The following is a 16,205-nucleotide window of genomic DNA, read 5'->3' on the forward strand; positions in this document are numbered from 1 at the left end:
AACCTGAATCTTGACCGATTTATTTTCTTTGTATTGAGTTAATATTTTTTAGTGTGTTTAGATTATTTGAATGTATAAATATCTAAACTAATTTTTTTTTTTAAAAAAAAAAATTATTTGATATATTTATGAGCAAAATATTTTGAAAAATCAATTACTATTACACTTTTAAATACCCTTAAAATTAAATATGGTTTGGTATATAAACTCAATGATTCTATCAACAAGCCTAATTTAACATGTCAAGATAATATTTAAAAATGTAATAAAGGTTTTTTTTTAAAAAAAAATAATGTTTACATGATAAAATATTAAAATAATATTTTTTTTATTTTTTAAATTATACTTTTCATATCAATATATCAAAACAATCCAAAAACACTAAAACAAATCAATTTAAAATAAAAAAAAATAAAAAAACAAAAGGCATGTTCAACTTCATTATAAAATAAAATTGTTTTTTTTTTTTTATTTTTTTAAAATATAAAATAAACTTGAATGTTTCATGAATTTAAAAAATATAAATTTGAATTAAACTACTAACTTACAATATACTCGTTTAATCCACAATTTTAATCTTGGATCTAATGAATCCTCAAATCAAGTCTTATAACTATTTGTTCATGTCCAAATTGTCTCATGCTTGTCTAAAAAACAGATCATGCACGAGTTCGTTCCATTTAGTATTGTAATGCAATGTAGTTTTTAAACTAACCACAACTTTAAAAATTGATTGGTTTTTATTGTTTAAATTTATTTTTCATGTTAAATTATGCAAAAAACTTGGATTTAAAAAAAAAATACAATTTATAACTTTTCATAAACTTGTTTTTTTTTTTTTTTCCAATCGCATCAGCAAAAACTTTCACAATGCAAACTTATTAAACTTGGGCCCCATCCTCTTGTTTGAGCTCAAGTACAATTTCCAGATCAAGCTCACGCTTGTAGTGAGCTTTCGAGGTGAACAACAGAGCTCAAACGAGAAGCATTTGTTTATTCGCTAGAAGACATTAATGAATACTGAGAGAGAGGCCATTTTAGGCCTAGAGATATGGGCAATTGTGGGCTCTGGAGAGCTGGAATGCCTGAATTTGTAAAGGATTTTTTATTTGAGGCAATAGGGTTGTCTTGTTTACACGCCAGAGGCAGCCCAAAATTGAAACTTTAAGGCCTCCCCTCCCTCATTTAAGAGATTAGATGGTGTTCCTCATGCCCATTTTAAGAAAAATATAAACATTGGGGTAAGTGGTTTATTTTCTGATGTTTGGTAGTGTCATGAAAAATAAATTAAAAAATATTTTTTAGTGTTTGGTTATGTCATGAAAAACAAGTTAGAAAATAACGTATTAATATTTTTTTAAAGTTTATTAAAATAATGAGAAACAAACCTTACAAATTAAAAAAGTTGAATGAGAATGAAATTGAAAAAAAAATATAATTTCATAAATTATTTCAAATAAAATAAATAACAATCAAAATAATAGAGATCAAATCTAACAGATAAAAAAATTAAAAGATAATGAAATTAAAACAACAATAATTAAAATTTTATAAATTATTTCAAATAAAATAAGTAATAATCAAAAGAATAAAGACCAAATTCGATAGATAAAAATTTTCAATTAAAAAAATGATAAGATAAAAGCAAATAAAAATTATAAAAATGAAGACTAAGGTTGATATAAAAATCAAATTAAATCAAATTCTAAGAGGTGAAATTAAAAAAAAAAAGATTCAAAACAAAATATATAGCAATCAAAAGTTTGAGGACCAAATTTGTTATAATTAGCAAATAATATGATATTTCTAAATTTTTCACAAATTTTAAAAAGTGTTTTCCACCCAAAATAAAAGAAAAACACTTTCATGAAAATCAAGTTAAATTTTTCTTTGACTATAAAGTGTTTTCTGTTGATCCATTTTTCTAATGGAAAACAAATACGTGAAAGTTTGGAAAGTGATTTTCAAGAAACCACTTCCGCCAAAAAAAATTAAGCCTTAGATGTGTTTGTGTTTAATTGAAGACTTAAAATAGAAAAAAACAGAGATTATAATAGAAAAAAACAAAGATTATAGAGATATAGAAAACATATTTTTTGTATTTTTTATTTTGAAAAAAAACATAAATTTACTATTATAAAATAATATAAATCATATATTATAACCTCATATAACAACTTAAATTTTTAGATTTAAAGTGGTTTTTTATCATGATATCAAAGTCTTGAAGAGTTCGAATCTCATTACCTTTATTCTCTTTACAAAGTAGTATGAGCTTGTATAAGTTTTAAGTTCAAAAAACTTTTACTTGAGAAGTATGTATTAAAGAATAATATAAATTATATCTTGAAATCTCATGTAACAACTTGAATTTTTAATTTGAGATGATCATTTGATATAGTATCAAAGTGTTACTAACCAAATGGTTACGAGCATAGTTTTAAAATCCAACTTGATCCGGGGCTGAAACCGAACCAAATTTAAAAAGAAAATAAAGAAAGGCAAAAACTCAAGTTAACCCAACAAAATTATTTTTTATCCCTCTTGCATTTCTTAATTATGTCATAAGACATTAATTAAGTGCAACCAGATATTCTCTTAACAAAACCATAAGGCCCTGAACCGATAGATGTTTTTCAATTAACATTGATGTTGATTTAGGAAAAGATCATTTATAATGGAAGAAGCTTCCTTGATATTTATCTCTATGGAGAAGAAAGAATTAATGTAAATCTTGGTCATTTCTCAGGCAACATCTTCTACACTATTATTGAATTTTTGACCATTCAATCTCGTGTTTCCATTTCCTAGCTACCCTTCACTTTTTTTCATGGTACTTGTGGAAGGATAAGACTGACTAACAAAAAAAAAAAACTCTCAAAAATTTCAATTTGGGAATCTAAAACTTAAAGTCTAAATTATGGAATGGATAGAAACAATGTTATTAAATCAGCCTGGTATGTTAGCTTGATAACTTATCAACTTGAAATCTGACTTTAATTAGATTCTCAATTAAATTATACACTAATTTAGAAGTGCGTAAAAAAATTGAAAAACCAGAAAAAAAAAAACAAAAAAAACCGAACCGTGAAAAAAACCGATTAAAATTTTGAAAAAATTGACTAGTTCGGTTCGGTTCGATTTTGGTTTTATAAGCCTGAAACCAAAAAAACCAAACCGAACCCAAACAGAAAAAAAACCAAGTTAGAACTGAGCCAAACCAGTTTGAAGTGGTTTTTATTCTTAAAAAACGAACCGAAACCGGCCGGTTTGAACCAGTTTCGATTCGGTTTTTTTTTTTTAATTCGGTTTTTTTATATATATAAAAACCGAACCAAACCGAAAATGATCATCTCTATACTAACTCAATGCGACCTAATCAATCCATAATCTAGTTAAAACCTAATATAACTTTTTGTTGTTTTTTTTAACATAGCATTATTTTACTTTTAAGTTTTTTTGATAAGATACTATTATAGAAGGATTAGGAATCAACTTGTTTAGCACGTGACTAAGATTTTAGACTGGGACATGAACTGGAATGGATTTAATAACTTAAAAAATAAGAAGGATATTGGAAGTTTAGATGATGACAATTAGTAGCCATTGTATAATCAAAATACAAAAATGAAAGGTTCATATAAAAATAGAAAAAAAAAACATAAAATATGTCAATCTTTATGCAAAGGAAGTTAAGCTTTGCCCCTGTCATGTTACCTTTAATCATTGCTGGAGAAATTCCTAAAAGCGTTGTTTGAAAACCATAACCGGCTCGGCAAAGTTGATTTGGAATTTATATTGATTTGAAAAAAAAAAAAAATTGTTCATCCAGCTAAAAATTCAAGTTAATTTAAATTTGATCCATCAAAACTCTTAATTAATTACTAACTTATTAACTATTTATTTTTTAAAAAATTAAAATTAAAATTTCAAAACAACACTTAAAAAAAAAGAAAATCTAACAAGTGATCGTATAAAGGTAGCTAAGATATCTCATGTGTCATTCAAGATGTCTTCCTGTTTATTTTTTATTTGGGTAAATGAGGTTTTAGATTTTCTTAATCAAGAGTTTTTGTTAATTTGGGTCATTGTGGCTATGTTATTGGGAAAGAAATTGAATGTTAATTAACATTGTTGATAGTTTTAAATTCTTTTTTAGATCCATTAAATTATACTAAAAAAAAACATCTATTATCTTATATTATTAATTAATTTTAATTAAAAAAATAAAAAAAATGAGATTACATCTTGTAATTATTTAATTATTAAGACTCTGATACCATCTTAAATAATCATTTCAATAAAATACTGTAAAAATAATATGATTTCGGGTAGTTTTACATTTTTTTTTTGTATAATTACAGTGATGATTAATATAATTAATATAATTGAGGAATTAACATAGCCAGTAAGTAAATATTGGATTAATTCATTTTAATTGCTAAGAATCTGAAGACCCTCTGATAAAATTAACTAAAACAACGCTCTTATTGTATTGCTGGAACATTGAAGCATTATATATAAATGTTCAACATGCATTTAAATAAATCTTTTATTTAATACTTTCTTTCTTCCCAATCCATGATTTCGACAAAAAGGGATCTACATTCATCGTCCCTTGATCCTAACAATTTTCATAAACAAGTCAAGGACCGTACAGAATACGTAATTGAACATGAAACAAATGACCTTGCAAATAATTTTTAAAGATTTTCTATATATATAAAAAAAAACATAATTTTAAAGACTATTATAAGCCGGCCGTGTTCTCAAAAAATTTAATTTATTTTTGTTAAAAATAATTTTTTTATATGTTTTGGATTGTTTTGATGTATTAATCTTAAAAATAATTTTTTAAAAATTAAAAAAATATCATTTTAATATATTTAAACACAAAAATTATTTTGAAAAATAATCACAACTATATTTTTAAATAGATAATTAATCTAGTCATCTATTTACTTTTTTAGAGTTCATTTCTTCCAGCAATCAACATCCTATAAGGCTAGCTATATCACCTTTATAAAAAGCTATAGCATGGTGGAATACATGCAAGAGAATAAATGTGCCCTCCCTCTAAGTACATATATCTTATACTAGCAAAATGAAGTTATAGGCTCAAGGTAAAGGCCACGGGCTATTTGGAAAATGAACCAAAGCCCCTATTTAATAAAAGTTGTAAAAATAAATAAGAAATATTTATTAACTATACTTTATAAAATAAAAGGTGTTTTTATTTGATAAAAAGTTCAAAAATAATAAAAAATACTTTTAAAAATATTTTAAAAGATCTCATTTTACTCGAGGTCTTCATTCACCTTAAGGCGAGCGTCTATTCGCAATATATATATAGGATTTAGGGTTTGGTGTGTTCCAGTAGCCAGTGCATGTCATTTTCAAGATACACATTGCTTAGTATAATAAGTATATATGTTTGAGTCCACGGCAAGGTGGTAGGAACAGCCACCTTTCTGAAATACAAGGGGGTTTTATAGTTCTACTTCTATTACTACAAAAATGTCAGTGAAAGCTACTGTTTTAAGCTAATTTTTCAACCGATCATGATCCGAAGTCTAATACTCAAATTAAAAATTGATTAAAAATAAGGAGATTTGTAGGGCCAAATTAAATGAAGATTTCTGGGCGGATTGAGGATGATATAAGTAAAATAACATCTCAATTTCGATCGATTTGTTTTTTTCACTTTACAAACAATCAAGCACAAATTAACCACTCACCTATAAGCTAAAAACCTTGAATTAATCCAAGCCAAGCAATTTTCACACCAATTCCCTCTCAATAACACAATACAACCTTTTCTTCCCATGTCATTGTTTTTCGTCAAGCAGACATTGTTGAGGGCTTGAATTGAACAAAATGGGACACCACAAACCTAAATTATTAATTTTTTGTACACATACCTAATAATCACATTTAGCCCATCAATTTTGATTCCTCCTATCTTTTCCTTACCTTTCCATGTCAATTGGTGCAGAGCCTTTTCCAATATCCATAAAACTCTTCTTGTCACCAACTTTCTTACTCTTTTGTGATTCTACATCATCCAAGTCGTCATCTGGAAGGTCTTCTTCCCTTGTCAATGTTGAGTACTCAGCTTTGTCCCCATAAAACTTGACCAAGACCAAATAAAAGAGCATCACAAAAATGGTGATTGCAATCAACAACCAGCTAAATTGAATATTCACCAGTGATTTAGCACGATGCAAGGCCTCGTTATCATGACATCTAACCACCAGGTGTCCTTCTTCTAAGTCGAGGAAGCAACCTTTAGGTATCAAAGAAGGGGTCCATAATGCATAGCCCATGACTATGAACCAAACACCTTGGAACATGATACTAGCGGACCTAACAAAGCTAACCATGAAACTTTTAGGGAGGCCAATTCCCATGAGAGTGGTGGCTAGAGAAACAACTATGATAATTTGTAGAAGCAAGTGGTATTGCCCTTCAACTCCCATGTGATCAGCTGAGTGAAGGTGGAAGAGTAAAAGTTGTTGGCCAAAGGCTAATGCTCCAAGAAGCTGAGTGAGACCATATTGAGCTTTAGGCCCAATTCTATCGAGAAGAATAGCGAACGCTGCATAAACAAAGAAAGTAATTGATATCGAGGAGTGTTCAAAGTTGTGAAGGTGGTTTGATGCTATGGTTCCATCAGAGTCAAATGGTTGATGCCTTTCAGGACCAATAAAGAGTTCCATGGATATAGACAGAGAGCTGCTTAACATGATGAGAAAGAGCTCCAAGTACCTAAATTTTGAAGCTGGGAACCATGGTGAAGACGTGTAGGAGTTTGGTTGTTGAGCATGGAGTTTGGTATGGCTAAAGAGGTGCCATAAACCAAGAGCAAGGAAGGCGAAGCCCGGTGCCACATGACCAACTAAAGTACCCATTGTATGTTTTTATGACACAAGTAGTAGTACACAACTATTTCCTCCTTCTTGGTATGTTTTTTCCTGAGGGAAAGAAGAAAGAAAAACAAGTGCTGTCGTCGTTGTTTTTTGATAGAGAGAAAGGGAGAGGAGAAAGAGAAGCGGCCTGCTAGAATTGGGGGAGAAAGGAGTGCAATTTAAAAGGGAGTTTTATGGTCGAAATTTTAAAAGGCCTGGAGGGTTCTACAAGGGTTAAGCTTTGAATACTGTCATGGCTTGGGGAAGAAGGTTTGAATCCATGGTTGACCGTCATGGTTCATTGGCTGCGCTATCGCTGAGATGAGCTAGCAGCCTTTCTTCTAGAATTATAATCCCTTCCCTAATCCAATGGCAAATTAACCCCTTTTATTAAGTCTAAAATGTCACATCCATGAACTTAATTACCATTGAGATTAATTAATGCCCAAATTTTAAGGCATCCATTTAGGAAAAGATAGGTACCTCAACATTCAAGCACATATTAATTCCAGGACGTCCAGCTACCTCTTGATCATTTAAAATAGGAGAAATATACTATTATGGCATCCATTCAAGCATATATTAACTTTTATTTTATTTTTTAAAATAATTAAGAATGCCTTTTGTTTCCTCTCACAGGTCACAAGCATTAATTTGATGGTTTGTTTTTAATTCCTTGCACGAAACATTATGCCTGTAACTCGTAAAAAAAAAGTGCATCGAGGAAGAGATGCCATGAGAGCATCCAAACAAGTACTTAAAGCTATAAAGAGTGGAAGATGCGATAATAAATGAATGAAAACTTGAAGGAAAAAAAAAATCTCACGAGTTTATACTTTGGTTAATCTGAATAATACTTGTTAAACCTATGATGAGTTAATTAACCTGAAAATTCAAAAAATCCTAGCTCTAAACTCAATTAAATTTGTAGTTAAACTATATAGTTCATTAACACCGTTAAAATTAAATATTTAAAAGCCACATTCACAAATCATAGTCGTAATTAAATTAATGATTCTCGAAAGGACACTTAATTACATCGTTATCGTGCTATAAATTAATTAGCAAGAAAATCATGTCAAGAAATTTGCCACGAAATTATACATATCTTGAATGTTAAGGAACTATACAGCTTACATGACATACCATTATACTCAATGTCTAGAAAATTGGAGTATATAAATTAATAGATTGACTTAGATGGATATCATCTTGCTAATTAAATACTAATTGATTGAATGTCAAGATAATTAATTACTCCATAAAAAGGGCTAATCTTTAACAATTATCCTCTCAAGTAAATTCTTGGTCATGATGAAACCTGAAGTTGACTCCTTAATTTATCCATGCATGATTCAATTAATAAAAAACTATTTTATATATATGTGTGTGTTAAAAGGGCACTTTCGTCCATTAAACGTTCCATGGTCAAATTGGTGGTCAATTTCCAGCTTATTTATTAATTTCACATGCACTATACAAAAACTAATTTGTTTTTGCCTTTTCTTCTTGGATTAGCACACAATCTATACCCAACACGTATGCAGAAGAAACTCCCATATAAAATAAAAGCATAAAAAAGTAAAAAAATATGGAAGTTGAACTTGCCAAAAGCATGAACTCTTGAAAGAGACATACCAAAAGGGAGCACAAAAAATTATGTATAGGAAAAAATTATGGATTTTTCAATTTGTTGCTGAACTTGATAAACAAAAGGGATTTCCTAATCATGGTGCTTATGATTTTATTATAAAAACGTTGAAGTAATTTAATACTTTAAATAATTAATGAGGCTATTAATTTAGGTCCAAAACTTGGTTAATAAGATTTTTTTTTTTTTATGAATGGCTTCTACCCAAGTTAATTTTCGGGGAAAAAAATCTCAGTGGAATTAATTTGTTCAAAAATTACCTTTTTGTATTTCACTTATAAACTTCCTAATATATTTCTAAATAAAAAATATTTTAAAAATAATAATTATTACAATACTAATACTAAAAATGATTAGATCATCAATGATCTCACCTTAATTTTGTAGAGATAAGCTTGACAGGACATGCATGAATAAAATATTCAAGACACAGATTAATAACACCATTTATTTATTATGTTTCTTTTATATGAAACAAAACTTTAGCAGTTACACGCACTTGAAGGTATAGCTCAGTGGTCAACTGCAAGGCTTGCTTTACGACTGTCCCGAGTTCGATCCTCAAGAGTACCAGCTTGTCACCCCCGCGGTGTCTTACCTGCCTACTGGGCTTGCAGGATGTTCAGTGAGCCCGATGAATAGTTGTGGTGAGCGTAAGCTGGCCGGACACCCCGAGTTACCAAAAAAAAAAAAAACTTTAGCAGGATCTGCCTTCATTCTATGCATCATCTGCCTGTAATTTTGTTATAATTGATTAATCAATAATAAAAAAGGAACAATTCGAACTTTATTTTCATTAATTTTCATCCTCTTGATTTCCCAGCGTGGTTTATTAGATCACTTTTCTAGGGTATGTGTTCGATTGTAGGTGGACATAATATTATAGATTACATTAAACGGAAACAATATTATTCTATAAAGAATGATAAGATAAAAATATAATTTAAATAAAATCATTATTGTCTCTAATACAAATATTAATAACTTAAAGTAATTGTCTCTAATACAAATATTAATAAATTAAAGTAAAGTTTTTATATAGGATTTGGTTCAATCTCATGCATTGAACGCTATCTCAGAGAACAAATAATTATCTTATTTCATGGTATTAGTTGATTTTTTTGAACAGATTGAAAAATATTTATTGAAGCCCTTCTCTCCAAAAGCGATCAAAATCTATTTTCTAAATATTATTTAAATGCAATCAAATTCTTCAACCCCAGCAGCTAAATTTTATTCTTCTATCTCTATCTATTTTAAAAAAATTGAGGTCACTGAACATGTCATCAAAGCAGATCATGTGTTTATTTGCTTACTCAGCCACCGTGGAATTGTAAAGGATTAGGCTCTAATGTGAAAGGAACTTGACCTAAAACTAGCTCTGTCAATTATGTGTTTTTCATGGAAACTGAGAAGAATAATAATTTAAGATAGAAAAAAAAAAGATTCATAATTAATTCAATTATTAATTTCAGCCTTTTTTTCCCTAACTTTCTTTTTTAGACAACTAAAAAGATATTTTTATAACTGTTTTCCCTATAAGCTCTTTTTTTAAAATCCCACCTTACCTAGTAGGTTAACTCATTATTTGAATGATTAGGGATCTAAACTAGGTATAGTTTCAATAAAAATAAAAATAAAAAATTAATCTAGTGTTACAGGATCAAAAACCTAAGTTAATTTATAATCTGGTTAGTCCGAAAAAAACTCATTAATTTTTTTTAATTTTATTTTAAATGATATTATTCTTATTTTTTAAAATTAAAAAAAAAATAGTTGACATTTATTAATCCATCCAAGTCAATCTACTTTTACCTATGATAGGAGACTTGTCCTAGCTCCATCTCGGATTGAGCTTAAAGCTCCTAGTTATTTGTTTTTGTGTTTTAAAGGTGTTTTTGAAAAAACTTTGAAATGTTGTTATTTTTTTTATTTTTTTAAAATTAATATATTTTTAGTGTTTTCAAATCACTTTAATGTGCTGATGTCAAAAATAATTTTTAAAAAATAAAAAAAAATATCATTGACATGTATTTTAGAATGAAAAGTTATTTAATAAGTAACCACAATTACATTACTAAACAAGTGAATTTATATTTAGAAAACCTTCGGGTATGAAAACCATTTTGACAGCAATATATATATGACATGTGAAATCTTGATTTTAAAGTCAAGAAATGTTGTGGACTTGATGATGTTTCATAGTTGTGATCAAGTAATGATGATGTTCAAAACAGAAGATTTTTCAACCACGAAAAAAAGAAAAGCACCTCGAGAGTCAAGACTCAAGAAATGCATGCTAGGTTTTATATTGATGTCTTGGACATCAAACTTTTCTGTTCGAAACAAAATCTAGAAGAGCTGTGCATGCCAATTTCGAATGAACCAGGAAACCCAAATGACTGCAGTAATAATATAGAAAGAATGAGGGATCTTGTTTTCTTTTTCAAAACAAAAGAGGGATCTAGACTACATGAGCTAGTTCAGAATTATGACTTCTAGTAAAAAAATCATTGAATCCAAAAAGAAAAGATTTTGGGGGTGACCAAAAACTTCAATCGGATATAGCTAGAAATTTGCAGGCCTCGAAAAGTTCGTCGACTTTTGATGAAAGTGAACACTATTAGAATATGTAAATAATTCTTTCATTTATAGCATTTGTATTTAGGAGATACTCGGCTAATTGAGTTAGCAAAATTATAGCCAAAAGACTCTCCTCATTTTTGTATATATATCAGTTGTCAAATAAATGAAAGCAAGGCAAATATTTCTATCATGGTATCAGAGCGCATCTAGGCTATCCCCTCCTTCTAACCCTAGTTGTCGTTCCAGCCTCTCTATCTTTCTACCATCTCCCTCTCAAAACTGCCACCCTAAAAACACCATGACAGAACACACATCCGGCTCAGCAAACTCCCCCTCTTCTCCTCCTCCTCCCAGACAACCTCCCAGATCTCATCCATCTCATCCTGCTCTTGCAATATCCAACATCAACACGTTCATCAAAGTCACCTTAGACATTGAAAAGGGTTTATACATTACATGGTCGGAGCTATTTAAAATCCATGCTAGGGCTTATCAAGTTCTTGATCATATCATTCCTCCCTCAGCAGTAGAGATGAAGCAGGCCACATCTCTTCAAGACACAGACCCTGACCTCTGGTCCCGTGTTGATGCCATTGTTCTATAATGGATTTACGGCACTATCTCTGAAGATCTTCTCAACACCATCCTTGAACGTGACTCCACCGCTGCACTTGCATGGAACAGATTGAGGGACATATTCTCGGACAATAAAAACTCTAGGGCATTCTATCTAGAACAAGAATTTTCAAAGGTTCAAATGGAGCAATTTGCAGATGCCTCATCCTACTGTCAACATCTTAAATCCCTTTCGGATCAGCTGTCAAATGTTGGATCTCCTGTAACAAATGAAAGGTTGGTTCTTCAACTTGTTTCGGGTTTAACTGATGCCTATGCTAGTGTTGGTTCCTAGATTCGTCATGGTGATTCTCTTCCCCCCCTTTTACAAAGCACGGTCTATGCTGGTTTTGGAGGAGACGGCAAGGACGAAAAAGGCTGCCCAGACCTCCTCCAATTTTGCCTTCTTTGTCTCTCCAGTCACCCATTCCAGTGGCCACACGGCTGGAAATCCATTTCACCACCGTCCCAATCCCACTTCCAACCGAAGCTTCACCACCCGAAATAGCAGAGGAGGTGGCAGTGGTGCCCGTAGTAGCAAAGGCAGAGGAAGGGGCAGTGACCGTGGAGGCCAGTTGCACCAGCAACAATACACTCCACGGTGGCAGCCAATGTCCTCACAGCAGCAACAATGGTCTTTTCCTCCTTGGGCTACGCCCTCATGCCCATACCCAACAACAAATCACTTGTCTCACCAGCCCAGCTCTCAACGTCAGCCAGGCCTTCTTGGGCCCAGGCCACAACAGGCCCACATGGCAGCTTCTACACCGCAGGCCCAGTCATCTTCTGCTCCAACCGACATTCACGCAGCTATGCATACACTCTCAATTACTCCTCCTGACGTTCAATGGTATATGGACACCGGAGCTACGTCTCACATGACCGCAAACGGAGGTAATCTTACGTCTTATTTCAATATGAGCAACAATCATAATATTACTGTTGGTAGTGGTCATACTATTCCAATTATTGGTTGTGGAAACACATTACTACCTAACCCCAACCCTTTTTTCTCTTTGAATAATGTCTTGCATGCCCCAAAATTGATTACAAATCTTGTCTCTGTGAGAAAATTTACCATTGACAATGATGCTTCTGTTGAATTTGATCCTTTCGATTTTTTCTGTGAAGGATTTTCAAACGAGGATGCCTTTACTGAGATGTAACAGCTCAGGTGACCTATATCCAGTTACCACAACACCACCCATTGGAATATCACCACCATCTACTTTTATCGTTTTGTCTCCTGAATTATGGCATAATCGTTTAGGATACCCAGGAGCTCCTGTTTTAAGCTCTCTTCGTAAAGACAATTTAATTGTTTGCAATAAATTTCAAGATAATTTTGTTTGTCATTCTTGTCCTCTTGGGAAGCAAGTTAAATTACCCTTTTATGACTCTCTCTCATATACCTCTTTGCCTTTTGATATTGTGCATAGTGATATTTGGCCATCACCTTCTCTTAGCTCGGGTGGCCATCGCTATTATGTTTTGTTTCTTGATGATTTCACAAATTTTCTATGGACCTCTCCAATTGCCACTAAATCTCAAGTGCATTCCATTTTTCTATCATTTCGTACTCATGTTAAGGCACAATTTGAAAGGGAAATCAAATGTTTCCAATGTGACAATGAGGGGGAGTATGATAATGGACCATTTCACAAATTTTGTCAATTAAATGGAATAACTTTTCGATTCTCTTGCCCTCATACATCTCCTCAAAATGGAAAAGCCGAGAGAAAAATTTGTACCATCAATAATATCATCCACACTCTCCTCGCTCATGCCTCTCTACCATCCTCTTTTTGGCATCATGCACTTCAAATGGCCACCTATCTTCTTAACATACTCCCCAATAAAAAGCTTGCTTTCCACACACCCACAAAAATTCTCTATCACAAAGACCCGTCCTACTCTCACCTTCGAGTTTTTGGGTGTTTATGCTATCCTCTTCTTCTGTCTACTTCTAGAAATAAACTGCAAGCTCGGTCAACACCATGTGTTTTTTTGGGGTATCCATCTAATCATAGAGGTTATAAGTGTTATGATTTATCGAGTCGTAAAATACTTATTTCAAGGCATGTGACTTTTGATGAACATACATTCCCCTTTTCTAAATTACATGCTCCTCGATCTCCTACTTATGATTTTTTGGATGCAGGAATTACACCTCTCCTTCAATCACCTGATCAACCAAATCCATTTGAAGCCCAAGTCTATCCCACCCCACTCGTTGATCCACCGGCCCAAACTACACCTCCTATACAGGCCAAACAAACACCACTCATCACCCCAATTCCTACTTCTCCAGTTAGGGCCCTCTCCCCAAACCAATCCGCTTCCCCTAACCAGACATTGCCCAGTCCATCCAAATCCTCACCCCGGCCCATCTCTCCTTCTCCCACTGATCCACCAAATTCACACAGTCCACCTCCTTCAATGGACACAACCCAAGCCATTCCACTTGACCGTCCACCTCACTCTCCACAAATGACAACAAGATCCCAACATGGTATTTTTAAACCCCACAAATTCCTTAATCTTCATACCTCATCCGATCACTCCATTTCTCCATTACCCACAAATCCCCTTAATGCATTCCATGATCATAATTGGAAAATGGCCATGAAAGCCGAATATGATGCTCTTATTGAAAATAAGACGTGGGACCTGGTACCCCATCCATCTAATGCTAATATCATTCGAAGTTTGTGGATTTTCAGGCATAAGAAGAAATCTAATGGTTCCTTTGAGCGGTATAAAGCCCGTCTTGTCAGTGATGGTGCAGGTCAGCAAACAGGTATCGATTGTGGTGAGACCTTTAGTCCGGTGGTCAAACCAGCCACTATTCGAACGGTACTAAGTATTGCTTTATCTAAATCTTGGTGTCTTCATCAGTTGGATGTAAAAAATGCTTTTTTGCATGGGAATCTCGAGGAAATAGTTTATATGCATCAACCTCCTGGCTTCCGAAGTTCAGAACACCCAGATTATGTCTGTTTGCTTAAGAAGTCCCTTTATAGGCTTAAGCAAGCCCCTCGTGCTTGGTACCAACATTTTGCGGATTATGTAGCTACATTGGGTTTCTCTCATAGTATTTCAGATCATTCTTTATTCATTTATCGTCAAGGCAACGATATGGCATATATTCTTCTTTACGTGGATGACATTATTCTTACTGCATCTTCAGCTGCTCTTCATCAATCCATCATGTCTAAGCTTGGTTCTGAGTTTTCTATGAAAGATTTGGGTCCCCTAAGTTATTTTTTGGGCATCTCTGTTACAAGACATTCAGGAGGTCTTTTTCTTTCCCAAAAGAAATATGCCAAGGAAATCATTAAGCGGGCCGGTATGTCTTCTTCTAACCCATCTCCTACACCGGTGGACACGAAAGCAAAACTTAATATCTCTTCAGGAAATCCTTATCATGATCCAACTGAATATCGTAGTCTTGTTGGCGCCTTACAGTACCTGACATTCACAAGATCAGATATTTCTTATGTTGTTCAGCAAATTTGTTTGTTTATGCATGATCTCAGGACTCAACACATGTTTGCTTTGAAGCGTATCATTCGCTACATTAAGGGTATTGTCGCCTTTGGTCTCCACCTTTATCACTCTTCAGTTCATAAACTCATCTCTTACACCGACGCCAACTAGGGTGGATGTCCAGACACCAAACGATCGATTTCGGGTTATTGTGTATATCTTGGGGACAACTTAATCTCTTGGTCTGCAAAAAGACAGCCGACCTTGTCAAGGTCTAGCACTGAGGCTGAGTATTGTGGGGTAGCTAATGTAGTTTCTGAATCTTGTTGGATTCGAAACTTACTCTTGGAGCTACACTGTCCTATTCCGAAAGCCACTTTAGCATATTGTGATAATGTTAGTGCGGTGTATTTGTCCGGTAACCCAGTTCAACATCAACACACTAAGCATATTGAGATGGATATATATTTTGTAAGAGAGAAAGTCGCTCGTGGTCAAGTTCGAGTTCTCCACGTCCCTTCACGTTATCAGATTGTTGACATCTTCACTAAGGGACTTCCGCTGGAACTATTTGATGATTTTAGAAATAGTCTCAACATTCGACCACCTCCAGTTTCGACTACGGGGGTGTATTAGAATATGTAAATAATTCTTTCATTTATAGCATTTGTATTTAGGAGATACTCGGCTGATTGAGTTAGCAAAATTGTAGCCGAAAGACTCTCCTTATTTTTGTATATATATCAGCTGTCAAATAAATGAAAGCAAGGCAAATATTTCTATCAAACACTTCTTATAGTTTCCCTTCTTGATTCTTTTAATGATGATGTCCAATGATTAATTAGATGCTCAAAACAAATGAGATGTGTGTGTGTGTTGGATAATTGTTATTTTTTTTTTTTTTTTATTTTGTAATTAAGGATATTTTCAGATCAAACTCTCATATCAAGAATAAA

The 16,205-nt window shown here is 32.6% G+C and overlaps 1 protein-coding gene across 1 annotated transcript; it reads right to left on the bottom strand.

Annotated features, from left to right (window-relative positions):
• Positions 1–5,660: 5,660 nt before the first annotated feature.
• Positions 5,661–7,198, bottom strand: LOC118049767 (uncharacterized). Its single transcript, XM_035059865.2, has one exon. It carries the CDS (start codon positions 6,909–6,911, stop codon positions 5,970–5,972), a length of 942 nt encoding a protein of 313 aa, XP_034915756.1. The 5' UTR covers positions 6,912–7,198; the 3' UTR covers positions 5,661–5,969.
• Positions 7,199–16,205: the final 9,007 nt, after the last annotated feature.

This window comes from Populus alba, chromosome 1 (assembly GCF_005239225.2).
Source record: "Populus alba chromosome 1, ASM523922v2, whole genome shotgun sequence".
Lineage (NCBI taxonomy): Eukaryota > Viridiplantae > Streptophyta > Magnoliopsida > Malpighiales > Salicaceae > Populus > Populus alba.